The sequence below is a fragment of the Leucopleurus acutus genome (genome assembly GCF_964270905.1).
Source record: "Leucopleurus acutus genome assembly, chromosome: 3".
Lineage (NCBI taxonomy): Eukaryota > Metazoa > Chordata > Mammalia > Artiodactyla > Delphinidae > Leucopleurus > Leucopleurus acutus.
This window is the reverse complement of record NC_139145.1, coordinates 10,644,281-10,670,295: the sequence shown is the minus strand read 5'-3', so window position 1 is coordinate 10,670,295 and position 26,015 is coordinate 10,644,281. Positions and strand designations below refer to the sequence as shown.

At 39.0% G+C, this 26,015-nt stretch overlaps 1 protein-coding gene across 1 annotated transcript in view; it reads right to left on the bottom strand.

Annotated features, from left to right (window-relative positions):
* LOC309958819 (putative KRAB domain-containing protein ZNF788) overlaps positions 1-20,148 on the bottom strand; it is a 32,911-nt gene extending 12,763 nt beyond the window's left edge. The window contains exon 1 of the mRNA XM_082834959.1: positions 20,095-20,148. Within this exon, the coding sequence (XP_082691085.1) occupies positions 20,095-20,133 (39 nt within the window). The 5' untranslated portion in view covers positions 20,134-20,148. The remainder of the gene's footprint in view (positions 1-20,094) is intronic.
* Positions 20,149-26,015: the final 5,867 nt, after the last annotated feature.

Genomic DNA, 26,015 nt, shown 5'->3' with positions numbered 1-26,015 from the left:
TTCTGTGTGAGATCTTGTCTGTATAGTCTTGCTTCCACCATTTGTCCTAGGGTTCTATCCGTCCATGTTTTTTTTTTAATTTTTTTTCTTAATAATTAATTTTAATAACAATATTATACTTTACCTTCGTTCTTTCTTTCTTTCTTTCCGTCCTTCCTTCCCTCCTTTAGACAACGAATCATCCCAAATTGAGGAGGTGGTCTCTGACAGCAAGATTTAGGATTTTTCCCCATTTACCTCTTTTAGTGAGGGTGTATGTGTATGCTTCTGTGTAAGATTTTGTCTGTATAGCTTTGCTGCCAACATTTGTCCTAAGGTTCTTTCCGTCCCTTTTTTTTTTAAATAAGAATTTTTTAATTCAATAACTTTATTATACTTTATTTTATTTTTACTGTATCTTCTTTCTTTCTGTCTTTTTTCCTTCTTTCCCTCCTTCCTTCCTTCCTCCCTCCCTCCCTCCCTCCTTTCTTTCCTTCTTGCCTTCTTTCCTTCTTTGCTTCTTTCTTTCTTTCTTCCTTCCTTCCTACCCTCCTTTCCTTCTTTCTTTCCTCATACTTCTACTAATTCCCTCTACTTTTTCTCCCTTTTATCCTGAGCCGTGTGGATGAAAAGCTTTTGGTGCTCCAGCCAGGAGGCAGGGCTCTGCCTCTGAGGTAGGAGAGCCAACTTCAGGACACTGATCAACAAGAGACCTCCCAGCTCCACATAATATCAAACGGCAAAAATCTCCCAGAGACCTCCATCTTAACACCAGCACCCAGCTTCACTCAATGAACAGCAAGCCACAGTGCTGGAAAACCTATGCCAAACAACTAGCAAAACAGGAACACAACCTCACCCATTAGCAGAGAGGCTGCCTAAAATCATAATAAGGCCACAGACACCCCCAAACACACCACCAGACGTGAACCTGCCCACTAGAGAGACAAGATCCAGCCTCATCCACCACAACACAGGCACTAGTCCCCTCCACCAGGAAGCCTACAAAACCCACTGAACCAACCTTAGCCACTGGAGACAGACATCAAAAACAGGAGGAACTACGAACCTGAAGCCTGCAAAAAGGAGACCCCAAACACAGTAAGATAAGCAAAATGAGAAGACAGAAAAACACACAGCAGATAAAGGAGCAAGATAAAAATGCACCAGACCTAACAAATGAAGAGGAAATAGGCAGTCTACCTGAAAGAGAATTCAGAATAATGATAGTAAGGTTGATCCGAAATCTGGGAGATAGAATGGACAATAGATTGGACAAAATGCAAGAATCAGTTAACAAGGACCTAGAAGAACTAAAGATGAAACAAGCAACGATGAACAACACAATAAATGAAATTAAAAGTACTCTAGATGGGATCAATAGCAGAATAACTGAGGCAGAAGAACGGATAAGTGACCTGGAAGATAAAATAGTGGAAATAACTACTGCAGAGCAGAATAAAGAAAAAAGAATGAAAAGAACTGAGGACAGTCTCAGAGACCTCTGGGACAACATTAAACGCACCAACATTCGAATTATAGGGGTTCCAGAAGAAGAAGAGAAAAAGAAAGGGACTGAGAAAATATTTGAAGAGATTATAGTTGAAAACTTCCCTAACATGGGAAAGGAAATAGTTAATCAAGTCCAGGAAGCACAGAGAGTCCCATACAAGATAAATACAAGGAGAAATACGCCAAGACACATATTAATCAAACTGTCAAAAATTAAATACAAAGAAAGCATATTAAAAGCAGCAAGGGAAAAACAACAAATAACACATAAGGGAATCCCCATAAGGTTAACAGCTGATCTCTCAGCAGAAACCCTACAAGCCAGAAGGGAGTGGCAGGACATACTGAGAGTGATGAAGGAGAAAAACCTGCAGCCAAGACTACTCTACCCAGCAAGGATCTCATTCAGATTTGATGGAGAAATTAAAACCTTTACAGACAAGCAAAAGCTGAGAGAGTTCAGCACCACCAAACCAGCTTTACAACAAATGCTAAAGGATCTTTTCTAGGCAAGAAACACAAGAGAAGGAAAAGACCTATAATAACGAACCCAAAACAATTTAGAAAATGGGAATAGGAACATACATATCGATAATTACCTTAAATGTAAATGGACTAAATGCTCCCACCAAAAGACACAGATTAGCTGAATGGATACAAAAACAAGACCCTTATATATGCTGTCTACAAGAGACCCACTTCAGACCTAGAGACACATACAGACTGAAAGTAAGGGGATGGAAAAAGATATTCCATGCAAATGGAAGCCAAAAGAAAGCTGGAGTAGCAATTCTCATATCAGACAAAATAGACTTTAAAATAAGGACTATTAAAAGAGACAAAGAAGGACACTACATAATGATCAAGGGATCGATCCAAGAAGAAGATATAACAATTGTAAATATTTATGCACCCAACATAGGAGCACCTCAATACATAAGGCAAATACTAACAGCCATAAAAGGGGAAATCGACAGTAACACATTCATAGTAGGGGACTTAAACACCCCACTTTCACCCATGGACAGATCATCCAAAATGAAAATAAATAAGGAAATACAAGCTTTAAATGATACATTAAACAAGATGGACTTAATTGATATTTATAGGACACTCCATCCAAAAACAACAGAATACACATTTTTCTCAAGTGCTCATGGAACATTCTCCAGGATAGATCATATCTTAGGTCACAAATCAAGCCTTGGTAAATTTAAGAAAATTGAAATTGTATCAAGTATCTTTTCTGACCACAACGCCATGAGACTAGATATCAATTACAGGAAAAGATCTGTAAAAAATACAAACACATGGAGGCTAAACAATACACTACTTAATAATGAAGATATCACTGAAGAAATCAAAGAGGAAATCAAAAAATACCTAGAAACAAATGACAATGGAGACACAACGACCCAAAACCTGTGGGATGCAGCAAAAGCAGTTCTAAGGGGGAAGTTTATAGCAATACAAGCCCACCTTAAGAAGCAGGAAACATCTCGAATAAACAACCTAACCTTGCACCTCAAGCAATTAGAGAAAGAAGAACAAAAAAACTCCAAAACTAGCAGAAGGAAAGAAATCATAAAAATCAGATCAGAAATAAATGAAAAAGAAATGAAGGAAACAATAGCAAAGATCAATAAAACTAAAAGCTGGTTCTTTGAGAAGATAAACAAAATAGATAAACCACTAGCCAGACTCATCAAGAAAAAAAGGGAGAAGACTCAAATCAATAGAATTAGAAATGAAAAAGGAGAGGTAACAACTGACACTGCAGAGATAAAAGAGATCATGAGAGATTACTACAAGCAACTCTATGCCAATAAAATGGACAATCTGGAAGAAATGGACAAATTCTTAGAAATGCACAACCTGCCAAGACTGAATCAGGAAGAAATAGAAAATATGAACAGACCAATCACAAGCATTGAAATTGAAACTGTGATTAAAAACCTTCCAACAAAGAAAAGCCCAGGACCAGATGGCTTCACAGGCGAATTCTATCAAACATTTAGAGAAGAGCTAACACCTATCCTTCTCAAACTCTTCCAAAATATAGCAGAGGGAGGACCACTCCCAAACTCCTTCTACGAGGCCACCATCACCTTGATACCAAAACCAGACAAGGATGTCACAAAGAAAGAAAACTACAGGCCAATATCACTGATGAACATAGATGCAAAAATCCTCAACAAAATACTAGCAAACAGAATCCAACAGCACATTAAAAGGATCATACACCATGATCAAGTGGGGTTTATTCCAGGAATGCAAGGATTCTTCAATATACGCAAATCTATCAATGTGATAAACCATATTAACAAATTGAAGGAGAAAAACCATATGATCATCTCAATAGATGCAGAGAAAGCTTTTGACAAAATTCAACACCCATTTATGATAAAAACCCTGCAGAAAGTAGGCATAGAGGGGATTTTCCTCAACATAATAAAGGCCATATATGACAAGCCCACAGCAAACATCATCCTCAATGGTGAAAAACTGAAAGCATTTCCACTAAGATCAGGAACAAGACAAGGTTGCCCACTCTCACCACTATTATTCAACATTGTTTTGGAAGTTTTAGCCACAGCAATCAGAGAAGAAAAGGAAATAAAAGGAATCCAAATCAGAAAAGAAGAAGTAAAGCTGTCACTGTTTGCAGATGACATGAACCTATACATAGAGAACCCTAAAGATGCTACCAGAAAACTACTAGAGCTAATCAATGAATTTGGTAAAGTGGCAGGATACAAAATTAATGCACAGAAATCTCTGGCATTCCTATATACTAATGATGAAAAATCTGAAAGTGAAATCAAGAAAACACTCCCATTTACCATTGCAACAAGAAGAATAAAATATCTAGGAATAAACCTACCTAAGGAGACAAAAGACCTGTATGCAGAAAATTATAAGACACTGATGAAAGAAATTAAAGATGATACAAATAGATGGAGAGATATACCATGTTCTTGGATTGGAAGAATCAACATTGTGAAAATGACTCTACTACCCAAAGCAATCTATAGATTCAATGCAATCCCTATCAAACTACCACTGGCATTTTTCACAGAACTAGAACAAAAAATTTCACAATTTGTATGGAAACACAAAAGACCCCGAATAGCCAAAGCAATCTTGAGAACGAAAGAAGGAACTGGAGGAATCAGGCTCCCTGACTTCAGACTATACTACAAAGCTACAGTTATCAAGACGGTATGGTACTGGCACAAAAACAGAAAGATAGATCAATGGAACAGGATAGAAAGCCCAGAGATAAACCCATGCACATATGGACACCTTATCTTTGATAAAGGTGGCAGTAATGTACAATGGAGAAAGGACAGCCTCTTCAATAAGTGGTGCTGGGAAAACTGGACAGGTACATGTAAAAGTATGAGATTAGATCACTCCCTAACACCATACACAAAAATAAGCTCAAAATGGATTAAAGACCTAAATGTAAGGCCAGAAACTATCAAACTCTTAGAGGAAAACATAGGCAGAACACTCTATGACATAAATCACAGCAAGATCCTTTCTGACCCACCTCCTAGAATAATGGAAATAAAAACAAAAATAAACAAATGGGACCTAATGAAACTTCAAAGCTTTTGCACAGCAAAGGAAACCATAAACAGGACCAAAAGACAACCCTCAGAATGGGAGAAAATATTTGCAAATGAAGCAACCGACAAAGGATTAATCTCCAAAATTTACAAGCAGCTCATGCAGCTCAATAACAAGAAAACAAACAACCCAATCCAAAAATGGGCAGAAGACCTAAATAGACATTTCTCCAAAGAAGATATACAGACTGCCAACAAACACATGAAAGAATGCTCAACATCATTAATCATTAGAGAAATGCAAATCAAAACTACAATGAGATATCACCTCACACCAGTCAGAATGGCCATCATCAAAAAATCTAGAAACAATAAATGCTGGAGAGGGTGTGGAGAAAAGGGAACACTCTTGCACTGCTGGTGGGAATGTGAATTGGTTCAGCCACTATGGAGAACAGTATGGAGGTTCCTTAAAAAACTACAAATAGAACTACCATATGACCCAGCAATCCCACTACTGGGCATATACCCTGAGAAAACCAAAATTCAAAAAGAGTCATGTACCAAAATGTTCATTGCAGCTCTATTTACAATAGCCCGGAGATGGAAACAACCTAAGTGCCCGTCATCGGATGAATGGATAAAGAAGATGTGGCACATATATACAATGGAATATTACTCAGCCATAAAAAGAAACGAAATTGAGCTATTTGTAATGAGGTGGATAGACCTAGAGTCTGTCAGAGTGAAGTAAGTCAGAAAGAAAAAGACAAATACCGTATGCTAACACATATATATGGAATTTAAGAAAAAAAAGTCATGAAGAACCTAGGGGTAAAGCAGGAATAAAGACGCAGACCTCCTAGAGAACGGACTTGAGGTTATGGGGAGGGGGAAGGGTGAGCTGTGACAGGGCGAGAGAGAGTCATGGGCATATACACACTAACAAACGTAGTAAGGTAGATAGCTAGTGGGAAGCAGCCGCATGGCACAGGGATATTGGCTCGGTGCTTTGTGACAGCCTGGAGGGGTGGGATAGAGAGGGTGGGAGGGAGGGAGACGCAACAGGGAAGACATATGGGAACATATGTTTATGTATGACTGATTCACTTTGTTATAAAGCAGAAACTAACACACCATTGTAAAGCAATTATACCCCAATAAAGATGTTAAAAAAAAAAAGATTAGATCAGAAATAAATGAAAAAGAAATGAAGGAAACAATAGCAAAGCTCAGTAAAACTAAAAGCTGGTTCTTTGAGAAGATAAACAAAATTGATAAACCATTAGCCAGACTCATCAAGAAAAAAAGGGAAAAAACTCAAATTAACAGCATTAGAAATGAAAAAGGAAAAGAAACAACTGACACTGCAGAAATACAAAGGATCATGAGAGACTACTACAAGCAACTATATGCGAATAAAATGGACAATCTGGAAGAAATGGACAAATTCTAGAAAAGCACAACCTTCCAAGACTGAACCAGGAAGAAATAGAAAATATAAACAGGCCACTCACAAGCATTGAAATTGAAATTGTGACTAAAAATCTTCCAACAAACAAAAGCCCAGGACCAGATGGCGTCACAGGCGAATTCTATCAAATATTTAGCAAAGAGCTAACACCTATCCTCCAACTCTTCCAAAATATAGTGGAGGGGAGGACCCCTGGTAGCAAAACCAGACAAAGATGTCACAAAAAAAGAAAACTAAAGGCCAATATCACTGATGACCATAGAAGCAAAAATCCTCAACAAAATACCAGCAAACAGAATCCAAAAGCACTTTAAAAGGATCACACACCATGATCAAGTGGGGTTTATCCCAGGAATGCAAGGATTCTTGACTATATGCAAATCAATCAATGTGATACACCATATTAACAAACTGAAGGATAAAAACCATATGATAATCTCAATAGATGCAGAAAAAGCTTTCAGCAAAATTCATTTATGATAAAATCTATCCATTTATGATAAAATATCTCCAGAAAGTAGGCATCGAGGGAACTTACCTCAACATAATAAAGGCAATATATGACAAACACACAGCCAACATCGTTTCCAACAGTGAAAAACTGAATCCACTTCCTCTAAGATCAGGAACAAGACAAGACTGCCCACTCCCACCACTATTATTCAACATAGATTTGGAAGTTTTAGCCACAGCAGTAAGAGAAAAGAAAGAAATAAAAGGAATCCAAATCAGAAAAGAAGAAGTAAAACTGACCTTGGTTGCAGATGACATGATACTATACATAGAGAATCCTAAAGATGCTACCAGAAAACTATTAGAGCTAATCAGTGAATTTGGTAAAGTAGCAGGATGCAAAATCAATACACAGAAACCTCTGGCATTCCTATATACTAACGATGAAAAATGTGGAAGAAAAATTAAGGAAACACTCCCATTTACCACTGCAACAAAAAGAGTAAAATACCTAGGAATAAACCTACCAAAGGAGACAAAAGACCTGTATGAAGAAAACTATAAGACACTGATGAAATAAAGATGAAACAAACAGATGGATATGTATGTGTGTGTGTATGTGTGTGTGTGTATATATATATATATATATGTATATATATATGTAAATATATATATATATGTATATATATATGTAAATATATATATATGTATATATATATATATGGATATGTATGTGTGTGTGTATGTGTGTGTGTGTGTGTATGTATATATGTATATATATATATACACACACACACACACATACACACACACATACACACCATGTTCTTGGATTTGAAGAATCAACATTTTGAAAATGACTACACTACCCAAAGAAACCTACAGATTCAATGCAATCTCCATCAAACTACCAGTGGCATTTTTCACAGAACTAGAACAAAAAATTTTACAATTACTATGGAAACACAAAAGACCCCGAATAGACAAAGCAATCTTGAGAAAGAAAAATGAAGCTGAGGAATCAGGCTCCCTGACTTCAGACTACACTACAAAGCTATAGTAATCAAGACAATATGGTACTGGCACAAAAACAGAAATATAGATCAATGGAACAGGATAGAAAGCCCAGAGATAAACCCACGCACCTATGGTCACCCTATCTTTGATAAAAGAGGCAAGAATATACAATGGAGAAAAGACAGCCCTCTCAATAAGTGGAGCTAGGAAAACTGGACAGCTACCTGTAAAAGTATGAAATAGAACACTCCCTAACACCATACACAAAAATAAATTCAAAATGGATTAAAGACCTAAATGTAAGGCCAAACACTATAAAACTCTTAGAGGGAAACATAGGCAGAACACTCTATGACATAAATCACAGCAAGATCCTTTTTGACCCACCTCCTAGAGAAATGGAATTAAAAACAAAATGAAACAAATGGGACCTAATGAAACTTAAAAACCTTTGCACAACAAAGGAAACCATAAACAAGATGAAAACACAACCCTCAGAATGGGAGAAAATATTTCCAAACAAAGTAATGGAGAAAGGATTTATTTCCAAAATATACAAGCAGCTCATGCAGCTCAATATCAATAAAACAAACAACCCAATCCAAAAATGGGCAGAAGACCTAAATAGACATTTCTCCAAAGAATATATACAGATTCCTAACAAACACATGAAAGGATGCTCAACATCATTAATTGTTAGACAAATGCACATCAGAAGTACAACGAGGGCTTCCCTGGTGGCGCAGTGGTTGAGAATCTGCCTGCCAATGCAGGGGACACGGGTTCGAGCCCTGATCTGGGAAGATCCCACATGCTGTGGAGCAACTGGGCCCGTGAGCCACAACTACTGAGCCTGTGCGTCTGGAGCCTGTGCTCCACAACAAGAGAGGCCACGACAGTGAGAGGCCTGCGCACCGTGATGAAGAGTGGCCCCTGCTCTCTGCAACTATAGAAAGCCCATGCACAGAAACGAAGACCCAACACAACCAAAAATAAATTTTGAAAAAAAAAAAGTACAATGAGGTATCACCTCACACCGTTCAGGCTAGCCATCATCAAAAAATCTATAAACAATAAATGATGAAGAGGGTGTGGAGAAAATGGAACCCTCTTGCACTGTTGGTGGGAATGTAAATTAATACAGCCACTGTGGAGAACAGTATGGAAGATCCTTAAAAAACTAAAAATAGAGCTGTCATATGACCCAGCAATCCCACTACTGGGCATATACCCTGAGAAAATCATAATTCAAAAAGAGTCATGTACCACAATGTTTACTGCAGCACTATTTACAATAGCCAGGACATGGAAGCAACCTAAGTGTCCATCGACAGATGAATGGATAAAGAAGATGTGGCACATATATACAAAGGAATATTACTCAGCCATAAAAAGAAATGAAATTGAGTTATTTGTCATGAGGTAGATGAACCTAGAGTTTGTCATACAGAGTGAAGTAAATCAGAAAGAAAAACAAATACCATATGCTAACACACATGTATGAAATCTAAAAAAAAAAGGTTCTCATGAACCTAGGGGCAGGACAGGAATAAAAAAGCAGACAGAGAGAATGGACTTGAGGACACGGGGAGGGGGCAGGGTAAGCTGGGATGAAGTGAGAGAGTGGCACTGACATATATACACTACGAAACGTAAAGCAGATAGCTAGTGGGAAGTAACTACATAGCACAGGGAGATCAGCTCCATGCTTTGTGTCCATCTAGAGGGGTGGGATAAGAAGGGTGGGAGGGAGACGCAAGAGGGAGGGGGTATGGGAATATATGTATACGTATAGCTGATTCACTTTGTTATACAGCAGAAACTAACATAACATTGTAAAGCAATCATATTCCAATAAAGATGTTAAAGAAATAAAAGATAGGGGCTTCCCTGGTGGCGCAGTGGTTGAGAGTCCACCTGCCGATGCAGGGGACACGGGTTCTTGCCCCAGTCCAGGAAGATCCCACATGCCGCGGAGCGGCTGGGCCCGTGAGCCATGGCCGCTGAGCCTGCACATTCGGAGCCTGTGCTCCGCAACGGGAGAGGCCACAACAGTGAGAGGCTCGCGTATCACAAAAAAAAAAAAAAAAAAAGAAAAAAAAAGAAAGAAAAGATAAACTGAAAAACCTTTAGCTAGACTCATGAAGATAAAAAAGAGAAGATCCAAATAAATAAAATCAGAAATGAGAAATGTTACAACAGGTACCACAGAAATACAAAGGATCAGAAGAGACTTCTATGAACAATTACACGCCCCCAAAATTGGACAACCTATAAGAAATTCCTAGAAACATACAACCTCCCAAGACTGAATCATGAAGAAATAGGAAATCTGAAAAGGCCAATTACTAGTAAGGTGATTCAATCAGTAATCTAAAACCTCCCATCAAAGAAAAGTCTAGGGCCAGCTAGCTTTACTGGTGAATTCTAACAAACATTTAGAGAAAACTAATATCAATCCTTTGCAAACTCTTCCAAAAAATAGGACAGAACACTTCGAAACTCATTTTACAAGGCCAACATTCTGCTCATACCAAAACCAGACAAGGACTCCACAAGAAAATTACAGGCCAGGAAGAAAGTAAATATAAGAATCCTGAAGAAACTATTATTATACAAAGTTCAACAACAAATTAAAGGGATCACACACCATGTTCATGTGGGATTTATTCCAAGGATGCAAGGATGGTTCAACAGCTGTGTATCAATCAATGTGATACACCACATTAACAAAATGAAGGATAATAACCACACGGTCATCTTGATAGATGCAGAAAAAGCATTTGACAAAATTCAACATCCATTTATGATAAAAATTCTCAATAAAGTGGGTATAGAGGGAATGTACCTCAATATAATAAAGACCATATATTACAAGCCCACAGTTAACATCATACTCATCAGTGAAAAGCTGAAAGTATTCCCTCTAAGATCAGGAACATGGCAAGGATGCCCACTATTGCCACTTTTATTCAACATAGTATTGGAAGTCCTAGCCATAGCAATCAGAGAGAGAGAGAGAGAGAGAGAATCTAAATTGGAAAGGAAGAAGTAAAATTGTCACTCTTTGCAGATGACATAACACTATGCACAGAAAATCCTAGTGACACCAAAAAACTACTAGGGCTCATTAATAAATTTGGTACAGTTGCAGGATACAAAATTAATATACAGAAAAGCTGAAAGCTTTTCTTCTAAGATCAGGAACAAGACAAAGATGTCCACTACATAGTATTGGATAAGCTAAAACAATTAGGCAAGAAAAAGAAACAAAAGGCATCCAAATTGGAAAGAAAGAAGTAAAACCGTCACTATTTGCAGATGACATGACATTATATATAGAAAGCCCTAAAGACTCCATCATATCTGTTGGAACCAATAAACAAATTCAGTAAAGCTGCAGGATACAATATCAATATACAAAAATCTATCTCTATACACTAACAGTGAATTATCAAAAATAGAAATTAAGAAAATAATACTAATTAGGAGTTTGGTATTAACAGTTACATGCTACTATATATAAAATAGATATAAATAAGGACCTATTATTTAGCACAAGGAGCTATATTCAGTATCTTGTAATAACCTATGATGGAAAATAATCTGAAAAAGGATTATATATAACTGAATCACTTTTACTGTATACCTGAAACTAACACAACATTGTAAATCAAGTATACTTCAATTTAAAAAAAAAGCCAATTAGTAATTAGCAAATCAGATCATATTCTAATTAGATCAAACTCTTGAAAACCAGGAATTTCAGTCTGAGAGAAAAGAGATACACATTTACTAGACAGACTAAAATCCTGTAGTCCTGTGGAAACATCAGTCTAAACTTAAATTTTATCTTTTGTAAAAAAACAAAGAATTCTCTACTTCAGTGACAAAAAAAAAAGAGAAAACAATCCTATTTACAACTGCATTAAAAAGAATAAAATACCTGAGAATAAATTTAACCAAGGACGTGAAAGACTTGTATACTGAAATTTATAAGGTGCTGATGAAAGAAATTGAAGATACAAATAAATGGAAAGATATTTTGCCCTCATGAATTGGAAATATGTCCATTCTACCCAAGGCAATGAACAATTCAATGCAATCCCTATCCAAATTTCAATGGCATTTTCCACAAAATAGAACAAACAATACTAAAATTTGTATGGAACCACAAAGACCCTGAATAGCCAAAGTAATCTTGAGAAAGAACAATACTGGTAGCATAATGCTTCCTGATTTCAAACTATATTACAAAGCTAAAAACAAAACAGTATGGTATTGGCATAAAACAGACATATATAGATCAGTGAAACAGAATAAAGAGTCTAAGGAAAAAAACCCATGCGTATATGGTCAATTTATTTTTGGCAAAGAAACCCAGAATATACAATGGGGAAAGGACAGTTTCTTCAATAAACGGTTTGGGAAAACTGGACAGCTGCATGCAAAGGAATGAAACTGGACCACTATCTTACACCATATACAAAAATCAACTCAAAATGAATTAACTAACTTGGAAAATTGGGATAGACATACACACACTAATATATAAAAAATAGAGGACTTCCATGGTGGTGCAGTGGTTAAGAATCTGCCTGCCAATGCAGGGGACACAGGTTCCATCCCTGGTCTGGGAAGATCCCACATGCCGCGGAGCAACTAAGCCCATGCGCCACAACTACTGAGCCTGTGCTCTAGAGCCCACGTGCCACAACTACTGAAGCCTGCACGTCTAGAGCCCATGCTCCGCCATGAGAAGCCACCACAATGAGAAACCCGTGCACCACAATGAAGAGTAGCCCCCGCTCTTTGCAACTAGAGAAAGTCTGCATGCAGCAACGAAGACCCAACACAGCCAAAAATAAATAAATAAATAAATTCAAAAAAAAGATAGTAAGGACCTACTGTATGTATAGCACAGGGAACTCTACTCAATACTCTGAAATGACGTATATGGGAAAAGAATCTAAAAAAGAGTGGATATGTGTATAACTGATTTACTTTGCTGTACACCTGAAACTAACACAACATTGTAAATCAACAATACTCCAATAAAAAAATTTTTTTAAATGGTATAAGACTTGACATAAGCCTCGATACCATAAGAATCCTAGAAGAAAACACAGGCAGTAACCTCTTTGATATCAGTCTTGGAGATGATTTTTTTGGTTTTGACACCAAAAACAAAAGCAAGAAAAGCAAAAGTGAACAAGTGGGACTACATCAAACTAAAAAGCTTCTGCACAGCCATGGAAACCATCAACAAAATGAAAAGGCAAACTACTGAGTGGGAGAAAATACTTGCAATCAAATGTGATAAGGAATTACTATCCAAAATATATAAAGAACTCATACAACTCAACAGCACAAAAACAATCTGATTTTAAAAAAATGAACAGAGGATCTGAACTGATACTTATCCAGAGACGTACAGATGGCCAGTAGGTACACGAAATGTGCTCAACATTACTACCACAATGAAATATCACCTCATACCTGTTAGAATGACTATTATCAAAAAGACAAAAACTAACAAGTGTTGGTGAGTAGGTGCAGAGAAGGCAACTCTTGCACATTGTTGGTGGGGATGTAAATTGATGAAGTCGCTATGGAAACCAGTGTGGAGGTTCCTCAAAAAATTTAAAAATCCAAACAAATTTTTTGGCCAACCCAATATTTGCACCCCCATGTTCTCTGCAACACTATTTACAATAGCCAGGACATGGAAACAACCTAAGTGCCCAATGATGGATGAATGGATTTTAAAAATGTGTACACACACACACACACACACACACACACACATATATATATATATATATATAATGGAATATTAGTCAGTCATAAAAAGGAAATCTTGCCATTTGTGACATGGATGGACCTTAAGGGTATTATGCTAAGTGAAATAAGTCAGAGAGAAAAATACCATATGATCTCATCTATATATGGAATCTGAAGCAAAGAACGAAAACCCTGAGTATTCCCTGGCAGTCCAGTGATTGGGATGTGGTGCTTTCATGGCCGTGGGCCTGGGTTCAATCCCTGTTCAGGGAACTAAGATCCTGCAAGCCATGCAGCAAAACAAACAAACAAAAAACCCCAAGTTCACAGATATAGAGAATAGACTGGTAGCTGCCAGAGGTGGGACGTGAAGGTGTGTGTGTTGGGGGGGGGCTGTTGAGGGGGGGGTGAAATAGATGAAGGCAGATCAAAAATTACAAACTTTCAGTTATAAAATAAGTCAGGGGATATAATGTGCAGCATTGTGACTATAATTAATAATACTTTATTGCACATCGGAAAGTTGCTGAGAGGAAATTTCAAAAATTTTCATCACAAGAAAAAAAACTGTAACTGTGTGATGATGTTACGCTAGTTTAACTAGACTTATTGTGGTAATACTTCACAATGTATACAAATATCAAATCGTTATGTTGTACACTTGAAATATACCAATCATATCTCAATAAAAATAAGTAAAATGACCAAAAAAAGAAATGATTAAGGAAGACATAAAAATTGCAGGAATAGAGACTATCAATAAAACCAAAAGCTGGTGTGCTTTGAAATAATCAGTAAAATTGATAAAGGTCTAGTCAAGCTAACTGAGTAAAAAGGGTAGACAGAAGTTAGTAATATCAGGAATGAAAGGAGTGTAAATAAAATGGAAAAGCATTTGATAGAATCTAACATCCACTTATGATAACACACTAGGAATAGAGGGGAGTTCAGGCTCTTGAGATAGAACATCTTCATGAAACTTGTAGGCAACATCACAATGGTGAGAAACTAGATGCTTTTTTTTTGTAAGGTAAGAAACTAGGTAAGGAAGTCTCCTCTCACCACTCCTATTCAACACTGTACTGGAAGACCTAGCTAATGCAATGAGGCAAGAAAAGGAAATAAAATGTATACAGATTGGGAAGAAAGAAATAAAACTGTCTTTGTTGTGTATGACATGATTTTCTATGTAAAATATCTGAAAGAAACCATAACACCAGAGATCCCTCCAGGAATTAATGAGAGTATAGAAAGACTGAGAATACAGAAGTCAACTGCTTTCTTATAGACCCAGAGAAATATAGCCAACTGATCTTTGATAAAGGACTAAAAGGAAATTCAATGGAAAAAAGAAAGTCTTTTCAACAAACAGTACTGGAAATAGTAGATATCCACATGCAAAAAACAAGTAAACCTAGACACAGACCTTACACAAAACTTAAAATAGACCATAGCTCTAAATGTAAAATGCAAAAGTAAAAAACTCTAGAAGATAACATAGGAGAAAATCAAGGTGATCTTGTGTTAATTGATGAATTTTAAGATACAACACCAAAAGCAAGATCCAAGAAAGAAAACAATAAGCTTCACTTCATTAAAATCCCCTGTGCTACAAAAGACAGTGGTAAGAGAATATAAAGACAGTCACAGATTGGGGAAAAAATCTTTGCAGAACACTTATCTGACAAAGGACTGGTATCCAACATGTCTAAAGAACTCTTAAAATGCAACAGTAAAATGACAAACAATCCAGTTAAAAAATGGGCAAAATTCGGGACACTTCCCTGGTGGTCCAGTGGTTAAGACTCCACGCTTCCAATGCAGGGGGCGTGGGTTTGATCCCTGGTTGGGGAACTAAGATCCCACATGCTGTGTGGCACAGCCAAAAAAAAAAAAAAGGGCAAAATTGAAAATAAGCAAGAATCCCTGGGGAAAAAAAATAAAGTCCCAAACATGGGGGAAAAATGGGCAAAAGATTTGCACACACATCAATAAAGAAGATATACAGATGTTAAATAAGCATATGAAAAGAAGCTCAAAATCAAATATCATTAGGAAATTGCAAATAAAACAAATAGATACCACTAAACGGTTATTACAACGGGTAAAATACAAAACACTCAGAATACCAAATATTGATGAAGATGTAAAGCTACAGGAATCCTTACTCATTGCTGATGCGAATGGAAAATGGTATGCCTACTTTGGAAGACAGGCGGTTTTTTCACAAAACTAAGTATACCCTTATCATAGGATCTAGCTCCTAGATTATACTCCTTGTATATTTATATTTACCCAAATGAGTTAAAAACTTGTCTTCACACAGAAATATGCAAATCAGTGTTTATAGGTGGTTTATGCATAATTGCCAAGACTTAGAGTTAAGCAAGATACACTTCAATAGTTCAATAAACAACCAGTGGTAGATCCATATGATGAAATATTGTTCAGTGATAAAAAGAAATGAGCTATCAACAGAAAGGAGGAAGCTGCTGTGTACTGGTTTGTTATAATTTCAAATTAATGCATTTATGGCTTAAGTGAAGTTGTTTTGATCTACTTGTTTATGGCTCAAGTAAAGATATTTTGGTCCAAGAGTGAATTTGTTTACTTTGGGAGGCCATGTCAGGATGACGCCATCAAAATTGTGCTTACCATTATGAACATGTGGAGGAGTGACAATCATGTGACGGACATTTAAACTTTAAATACCAGGAATTTGTGAGGACTTAATGTGGGTGTTCAGTCTGGGCAAGGCTACTCTTTGTTAATCTAAAAAGCTCTCAGAGGATCACGAGACACTTGCTCCTGCTGTGGCCAGGTTACTCTTGGATAGCAGTGGAGTTAAACCAAGCAGCAGTCTCAGGAAGAGAAGGGACATATTTGTTTCTGCCTTGGCGAGCCTACTCCTCATAGGCAATGGTGCAAGCCATGAAATGGTCCCTGGACCAAGCAGCCTACCTTGCCTGCCAACACTAGTGCCTTTGCCCAGCAAGGAGGGATCTAAGCGGGCATCTGATACCCAGCTTTTAGTTGGAAGGACTGACACTATCACGAACCAATTCATATAAAGGTGCAACTCAACTAAATTTGGACTTTATTTCTTTCATCTTCCCTTTGGCTGGAACAACAGTGTAATTAAACTATCATTGGTTTGGGGTACGTTATGTCTTTACTGGCTTATTAAGAGACATTATCCTATTTGCTATTGGCTTGTGAAATATTATAAATTATAATTCCCGCAGTGAACCTGTGTTAAATAAATTACTGGCAAAGACAATCTCAGTCTCTGAGCATAATTTGCCTGAACGAAACAGGAAACTTAGAAGCATATCGCTAAGTGAAAGAAGACACTCTGACAAGGCTACATACTGTATGATTCCTACTGTTTAGGACATTCTGGAAGAGTTAAAACTATGAGCCAGTAAAAAGATCTTTGCTTGGTAAGGATTTGGGGGTTTGAGGGAGGGATGAATGGATAGGTGAAGCACAGGGTATCCTTAGCAAAGTTAAACTATTCTATAGAAATGATGGATACATTTGCCAAAACCCCTACATTGTATAACACAAAGAGTCAAGGCTAATATAAACAGTGGACTTTATAGCATCGATATTGATCCATCGATTGTAACAAATATGCCATAATAATATGAGATGTAAAAAAATAGTACAAACTGTGTGGATGCAGAGGGGTCAAGTGGAAACACTCTGTACTTTCTGATCAATTTTTCTGTAAGCCTAAAATGTTCTAAAAAACCGGATATTTCACTGTTTCATACCTCACTATTTTTTAAATCCTTTACAAACATTATTTAAAATTAAGAGAAATTTATATACACCATACTTTCCTACCTAGTAGTCTGTTTTTAATTAACTGTTGCTACTTTAAATTTATTTTTAAATTAATTTTAATTTTTCTACATAGGAAATCATTCTAAATTTAATTCTTTAAACACTATTGGGTATAAAACTGCAAACTGTAGAAAGTGAAAAACTTCAAATGTCTTTCTAACTAAAAGGACAAACGACATCATAGTTTGTCCCTCCACTATATTTCACATTCAGGATATGGTCAGGAATGAGTAGCATATTATAATGCATTAGGGGTTTGCATTTAATCCATGAAGAAACCTACTAGGATTTTCAAAGACTTTCCTAAGTTTGAGCAGTTTTTCTCATATCAATCAAAACAGAAATTCAACAGTTTTTTTCCACTCATCAACACAAGTTGAAATTCACTTGCCTTAAGAATTGTACAGCCTTTTAAATATCAAAGTTCTTTAGGGACAAGCACATACAAAAACTGATCTAAAAATGAAAAATGTGCCTGAGAACCTAAACATACCCATCTCACAGCTTAAGATTCTGTTGCCTAAAAGGCACAGAAATTCTGTTTGGTTTCAGGATTTTCTTGCCTTAAACACGTATTTTTCAATCAACTTATATTTTTCAAAGCCTAAGAAATCAAAAATCACATACACTCACCAAGGAAATAAAATTGCAAACTGCTAAGGGAAACTAGAGTTAAAGGACTGAAATATCCAATAGATAAAGGCATCTAAAGAAAAGAAACACAAATATTCAAATCAGCTCAGGTAAGAAGTCTGCTTGCCCACAGTTAAGAACGAAAACCCACATTCAGAAAGTTAAACACATTCCCAAGCTTGGGGTCTAGATACCCAGGTTGAGATACAACCCCTAAGGTGGCTCAGTCCCTGGTGAAGGAGGGTAGGGACACCTGAACAGTCACCGGAGAGAACTCTCCTCACATTCTCACAAGTGAGGAAATTCTCAGGTAGATTCAGTTTAAGATCCGACTTAAACTCCCAAATTCATAAACTTTTTGTCCAGGAGACAGAACTCCTGACCACAGACTTTTTTAATACACAAAATACACTCTGAGTGCACCTATATCATGGATGCAGAACTCAAACATAAAACATCTAGGCCAAAGAAAACCCCCCCACTGCCGGCTCCAGATGGGAACTTTAGTTTGGAGTCACTGGCCTCAGGCCTCTGCTCCAGTCACAATACTTTGGATCACCAATGATAATTTAAATGACATAAACCCAGTGATTCAATAATCCAGAAAAATCACTCAACCCAGTATTTATGTGTAAAGGAAGAGAGAAGACTGTAATGCAATTTTATTTTTTCAACAGGAAAATCCCCAAACACCTATTCCTGTCGGAAAATGAAGATGTCAATGAATTAATTCCAAAAAAAGAAACTGATTTGTAAACAATCGTATTGGAACACTTCTAGATTTTGCAAGTCTAAGTCCTGATATGCCATTGGAAATCACCCAAAAGACCTCAGAATATTACTACATCCACTCAGGGTGGGGGGAAAAAAAAAAAGGAAACAAAAATTTTAACACACAGAATGTAATAATGAAATATTTTTCTGAAATTCACCTTTCTTGCCTCTTTGGAAAAACTTTATACTGTCTCCCCAGGTCTACTGAATAAATAAAATTTACACTTATTGAAAAACTGAGTCTCAAATAAGTGAATAAATCTTTTCAAAGAGAGAAACTCAGGAACGGAAGCAGTGCTGAAAAAAGATCACCCAGGAGAGTTTCTCAAGAGGACCCTCCACCCAAAGGTCTTCCCATAGGATGTCCGTGACCAAGGAAGATTTTGAGAGGAGAGGCACAAGCATTCCACATAACATATTCCAGGTAGTGGGTCTCTGCTTTCCTCTCAAGTAAAACAGCTGTAACAATAAATCTTTAAAAAGAGCCATCCATGGCTCCGTTGATAAATGATTAAACAATTAAAATACTGCATCCGTTTGCAACGCACCACGGAGAAAAACAGTTATTAGTGATACTATGAACTGCAGAGGGGAAGATGGCATTTGGGAATGCGGGGAAACATCTGTAAATTTAGGGATTTATTGCCAGACCTAGGAAGAGCTAGGCTGGGGGGGACAGGGTAGTGGATTTGAGATCCTGTTCCTCAAACATTTTAAAAAGTGCGAGTAAAATGATTCCCCTGGAGAGAAAGGGGGAACCGGACACCCCCAGACCACAGCTGCTCCCACACGTGTACCCCAGAGACCGAATCACGATTGCCCCGAGTCCCTCCCTATGGCCACAGCGCCGTGTGGGGGAGACTCGGGTTCGCAGGGACAGGACAGGACACCCGGGGGTCCCGGCTGTCGACCCAGCCCCTAGGCTGTGTGGCGCGCCACCGGCTGACTCGGGTCCGCAGACTCTGGAGTTGGCCGCACGGGAGGCCCGGTTCCATCAGTCCCACCGCCTCCCTCTCCCAACACCCGACCCCGCACACTCACCGTTTTTCGGTTTCTGGAGTTTCCGGTTGTCCACCCCATGACCGCCGCGGCAAGTGCCGGTCACAGAGACACAGAATGCGGCATAACTACCTGGAGCCTTTAAGGGCAGCAGGAGCTGATACGGCCACTGTCAGAACAAGTGGCACTGAGCACGCAGTCCACGCCTCCGGCGTCATCGTAGCAGCACCGCCACGTAAAATAATCGGCGACTCCCCTGATTGGACAGTTCACAGGGCCCCGCCCCCCCATGCCTGAGTGACAGGAGGGCGGAGGTCGCGTCTTTGAGCCAACCTTGTCCTGGCAGTGCGTGGGAAATGTTCTCTCCAAGGACACATCGTCAAACCGTAAGGCCACTAAGGCCTGGCACAGAACTGTGACCCTTCACAAACATGGACACTTCTGTGTCCTCACTATTCGGTAATAATGAGGCTGTTCCAGGAATTCCCTGGCCGTCCAGTGGTTAGGGCTCCGTGCTTCCACTGCAGGGGGCACGGGTTGGATCCCTGGTCTGGGATCCAACCCGTGGATCACAGAGCAGCTCCCACCCTCCACCCCCCCCCAAAAAAAAGACTCTGTTCCACTTTCATCTTTAACCATTTCCTTTAGGAGAATTCTGTCCCCCCTCCCCACACTCACTCATCTGGTACTTTAAGTCCCCTGGCCTCAGAGGCACTTGGCTCTGGTGGGAGGATGAACCCCACAGTCCTAGACCAGCCCTGAAGCCTCAAACACTAACATGTGGGAAACACAGGCAGAGAAACCACCTTTTCAATGGAATTCCATCAATACTCGTTTGTCGAAAGGTCAAAGGACGTAAAACTGAAAGAACACTGCTGAGTGAAAAATATTTAGATGGTAAGGGTATGTAGATAAACAAATCAGGACAGTGGTCATGAATGGGGCAGGATGGAGATAAGTCAGGGATGGGAACATCAGGACACCTCACCACTGCCCACAGGCCATTTAAGAATCTTCATGATGATTCCAAGGATGTGTATATTATTACTAAATCTTACCACAAAACATTTTGTACATTTTTTCCCTGAATATATTTTATGATAAAAATTTTAAGAAGAAATTCAGTTTGGAAAATAACATAATTTGTATATGTTTTTTTGCCCTGTAAGGAGGCAATCTGAGTTTTCATTCATGGTTTTGGCAGCAAAAATTAGTAATATCGACTGAAAAAAATGCACAATATAAAAGTTGAGAATTATGTTTTATGTGGCAGACTTCCTGAGGACTCAAGCCTGGGAGGCCGTCTCTCAGGTAGCTCTGAGGGGCTCCAAAAAGGTAAGGGAGAAGCCAGGATATATAGGAGTTTTGCGATAAAAACAAGGTAGTGGAACATCAAAAGATTATTGTTAATTAAAGAAAACCAGATATCTCAAGTTAATGAATTAGCGCTTTTCTACATGTGGGAAGATGCGAGAGTCTGGGCTCACTGAAAACATTCCTTTGATGTGCACCTTAACTATCTAGGGCCAGTATCCTTTTTTCCACCCTGAATCCCCTCAGGGTGCACAGTTGGGGATGGCTTGATGGCTGATGACTTGATGGCTGCAACATCCTTTGTTTATCGATATGGCAGGCAGCATTTTTCATCCACAGTAACAAGCCATGTATCTATTGTGTTGGTCAAAAAGTTCGTTTGGGTTTTTCCACCTTATGGAAAAACCCAAATGAACATTTTGGCCAACCCAATATTTAGAAAAAATGGATTACATAAATTCATCATCATTTGTACCTTTTAAAAATAAAGGGTGGCGTGCACTGATACGTAAAAATCTGGAGTATTTATCAATAGAACAATTAAGCAAAGTGTATTGATAAAGATACTGAGAAATAAAATATTGCCTGCCATATCAGTAAGCAAAGGATGTCACAGTCATCAGCGATTGCAGCGCCGAAAAGGTGAGCCGGTGAGCCCGGAGGAAACTCAGGATGTGAAAACACAAGATACTGACCTGAGATAGCTGAGGTGCATATCAAAGGAATGGTTTCAGTGAACCCAGACTCTTGCATCTTCCCATACATAGAAAAGCGCTAAATTCCTTAACTTGAGATACAGTAAGTCCCTGCAAACAACCCTTCAAGTTGCGGACTTTCAAAGATGCAAATGAGCGTTCCATCAACGTTAGGCTTGAGTGAAACTGCAGCTTGCCCTCCACCTCCTATTGCTGAAGATCCTTCAGCTCTACCATCTCCCACCTCCTCTCTCTCCTCCAGTCAGTCACTCGTCTTGCCTGTTCACTCGATGCCAGCCCTGTATGCCAGCTGTTGTACTGTACTACTGTACTTTTCAAGGGACTGTACTGTAAGATTAAAAATGTTTTATTCTTTTTTTAATGTATTATTTGTGTGAAAAGTATTATAAACCTATTTCAGTATAGTACCATATAGCCGATGGTGTTAGTTGGATACCTAGACTAACTTTGTTGGACTTACAAACAAATCAGACTGATGAACGTGCTCTTAGAACCAGAACTCATTCTTATGTAGGGGACTTACTGTAACTAGTTTTCTTTTATTAACAGTAATCTTTTGTTCCTACTACCTGCCCTTTGTTGCAAAACTCCTATATATCCTAGCTCCCCTCTCGCCTCCTCAGAGCAGTTTTCTCAGGGTTACTTGAAATGCTGCCTCCGGACTTGGACTCCTCAGTACGTCCACTGAAGAAAACACAACTCTCAACTTTCAGGTTGTGAATATTTTTTTCAGTTGACAATACCTTACCCCTTCTATAACTGGTATGGTAACCTACTGTGTTAGGGGGGTCCCTACCCTAGGTTTGACTGACAACACATTACTGCCAGGAACATATGAAAGAGTTTATTACTTCCATAATGGAAGTGTCTGGGGAGGGCAGGGAAGGCCTCTTAAAGCAGGTGGGAAGTGCCTTGACAGAACAAGGCCAGGAGCCTGGCCTGAGTTTTTTTCGTTTGTTTTTTTAAAAATTTTTATTGGAGTATAGTTGATTTACAATGTTGTGTTAGTTTCTGCTGTACAGCAAAGTGAATCAATTATACATAAACATATATCCACTCTTTTTTAGATTCTTTTCCCATATAGGTCATTACAGAGGACTGAGTAGGGTTCCCTGTGCTATACATTAGGTCTCTATTAGTTATCTATTTTATTTATTTTAATTTAAAAAAATTTTTTGGCCACACCATGCTGCACATGGGATCTTAGTTCCCAGACCAGGGATTAAACCTGTGCCTCCTGCATTGGAAGTGGAGAGTCTTAACCACTGGACACCAGGGAAGTCCCTCTATTTTATATATGTTAGTGTGTATATGTCAATCCCAATCTCCCAATTTAACCTTCCCCACCCCCCTTTCCCCCCAGTAACCATGTTTGCTTTTCACATCTATGACTCTATTTCTGTTTTATAAATAAGTTCAGTTGTGCCATTTTTTTAGATTCCACATATAAGCGATATAATATGATATTTGTCTTTCTCTGTCCGACTTACTTCACTCAGTATGAGAATCTCTAGGTCCATCCATGTTGCTGCAAATTTTTGCCTGAGGTTTTTGTTTGTTTGTTTGTTTTAATTGAGATTAGGAGGCGGACTAGTGTGAGATTTTGCACATAAAGGCAGAGGCTACCAAGGATTTCATCTCTTACCAGCACCAAAGAAGTAAGCACTCAGGGCTTCTTGTCATCTTGTACAGATGTGGGGCACCAGGAGAAGGAAGGATGAGGCTTTAAAAGTTGTCAGCAGTCAAACATAAAAAAATGGAGTCAGACTTCTAGATTCTCATCTGGCATGTAAAGAGCATAGAAGGGGACATGCCTATAATCCTCACCAGAAAAAGCAAACAAACCTGAAATTAACGGCTCGGATCTATCAAACCATTAATCACAGGGCCGACTGCTGTCTCCAAAATTGGAGAGACAGTAAAATAGAAAATTTGAAATACGCCCACAATATTTTGCTCTTAACAATGCCTGTCCTCAAAAGATTCTGTTTTGCCAGTGCCTAACTGACGTGGTGGGAGGGTGAAGTAGGAGATGGATGGGCCCCTGGGCCAGACAGCTGGTGTTTGTCAAGTGGAGCAAAACTGAAGTTTTGTCCTCAGCCAGACAAGAATGACGCCCGTTTCCCTTCCTCCACTGATATGGAGGGAATGAACTAGCAGTGGGGAGTTTGTTGCAGCAAAAATAGAAATGAAGTTTTTCCTCTCCTGAGAACGAGGAAAGTTAAGGGAACAGTGATCAGGCTAGTGAAGAAACCAACAGGTCTGAAAGAGTTAATCACGTCTAGCTATATTTTAACTGGTACTAATCTGTAGTGTCTGTAACTAGATTAGTCCTTCACAAAGCTAACCTATCACTACCTGACACTATGTGAATTACATCCTGCACCTATCACCCCCTAACGCTGTGTGATGTAAATTACATCCTGCACCTGGTGTTTAAGCTCCCTGCACTCCCTTGTTACAAGTCACCCCTTGTCGCTTTTTGCATTTCAGAAAGAAGGTCACAGGCCAGTAAACCAGAGACAAACAGGCCCAGTTACCGGGATGGGCTGCCTGACTCCAGCTGTGACTGTTTTAAAATAATGCAAGAAGAAGAAAAATGCAAGACCTTCATGATTTGATCCTTATCATACACCCTCGGACTTCGAGCCCCACCTATAAGATCTCCTCTGACTCCTCGGGAAGTGAGGGCACAGTTCTTGAGGTGCTAGTCTGCTGTGTTTTCCCCTTTGCCTGGCAAAGAATTAAAAGCTATCTTTCTTTTCCTCCAAAAACTCTGTCTCCATATTTCTGTTCAATATCAGTGCACAGAGAGCCAAGGTTTTTTTGGCAACAGGGGAAATTTGCTAACTTGAGTCCCCTCTAGCCTTTCTGCCTGACCTAAGTTGAGGGAGAGAGAGACCTCAGAAAGACTTGTGAGGTTGAGAGTTTTGTTTTGTTTAAACGTGGTGTGTTTTCTGAAACCACTTCACCAGCTCTCCAATTCCAACTGGGTGTCTTACAACTCAGTTCTACCACTAACCAAAGTTAACATCAAATTCCACAGTTGAAGGGCTCAGTCCTGTTGTTGGGGGAACCTCTGACCGAAACTGCCCACCCTGGCCAGACACGATAGTAACCACTTGCAATGAGTCATCTTACAACAGGAGGTTCTGGTAAGGAATGAACTAACAGCTACCACCAACCATAAGAATTCGGCAAAGGTCAAAAGGAGAAAAGAGATGCCAGTCTGTGTATCTTACCAACCTCCCAGAATCCTTCTCACTGGAATCCATCTTGGCTGAGCGATGGGCGTGCCACCAGGAAGGACCCTGAGTCAGAATGATCGGCCAGAGACAACCCAGAAACGAACCCCATTACTATAAAACATGAGACTTTGAGCCATGTGGCAGAGCAGTTCTTCTGGGTTCCCCTACCCTGCTGCTCTCCACCCGGGCGCCCCTTCCCAGTGAAATCTCTCGCTTTGTCAGCATGTGTGTCTTCTTGGACAATTCATTTCTGAGTAGACAAGAGCCCACTCTCAGGCCCAGGAAGGGATCCCCCTTCCTGCAACACCACAAGACTGCCCCCGTGTCAGATGCCAGCTGAAAATGCAAGGCCCAGGCCACACACGTTTCTGGATGGCTGACTACAAATTCGGAAGTTCCCTATAACCCCTCATGTCTGTTAATTTGATAGAATGACTATTAGAACTAAGAAAAATGCTTTACTTATTATTATCAGTTTATTTGAAAAGATACAAGTCAGGAACAGCCGAATGGAAAGGGTGCACAGGGCAAAGTAGGGGAACAGGGGTAGGAAGGTTCATGCCCTCTCCTGGCATGACAGCCTTCCAGCACAGTGATGTGTTCACCAACTCAGATATCTCTGAATCCCGAGGTTTAGGGGTTTTGATGGAGTTTTCAACATTGGGGGCTTGAGCATGGGCTGGGC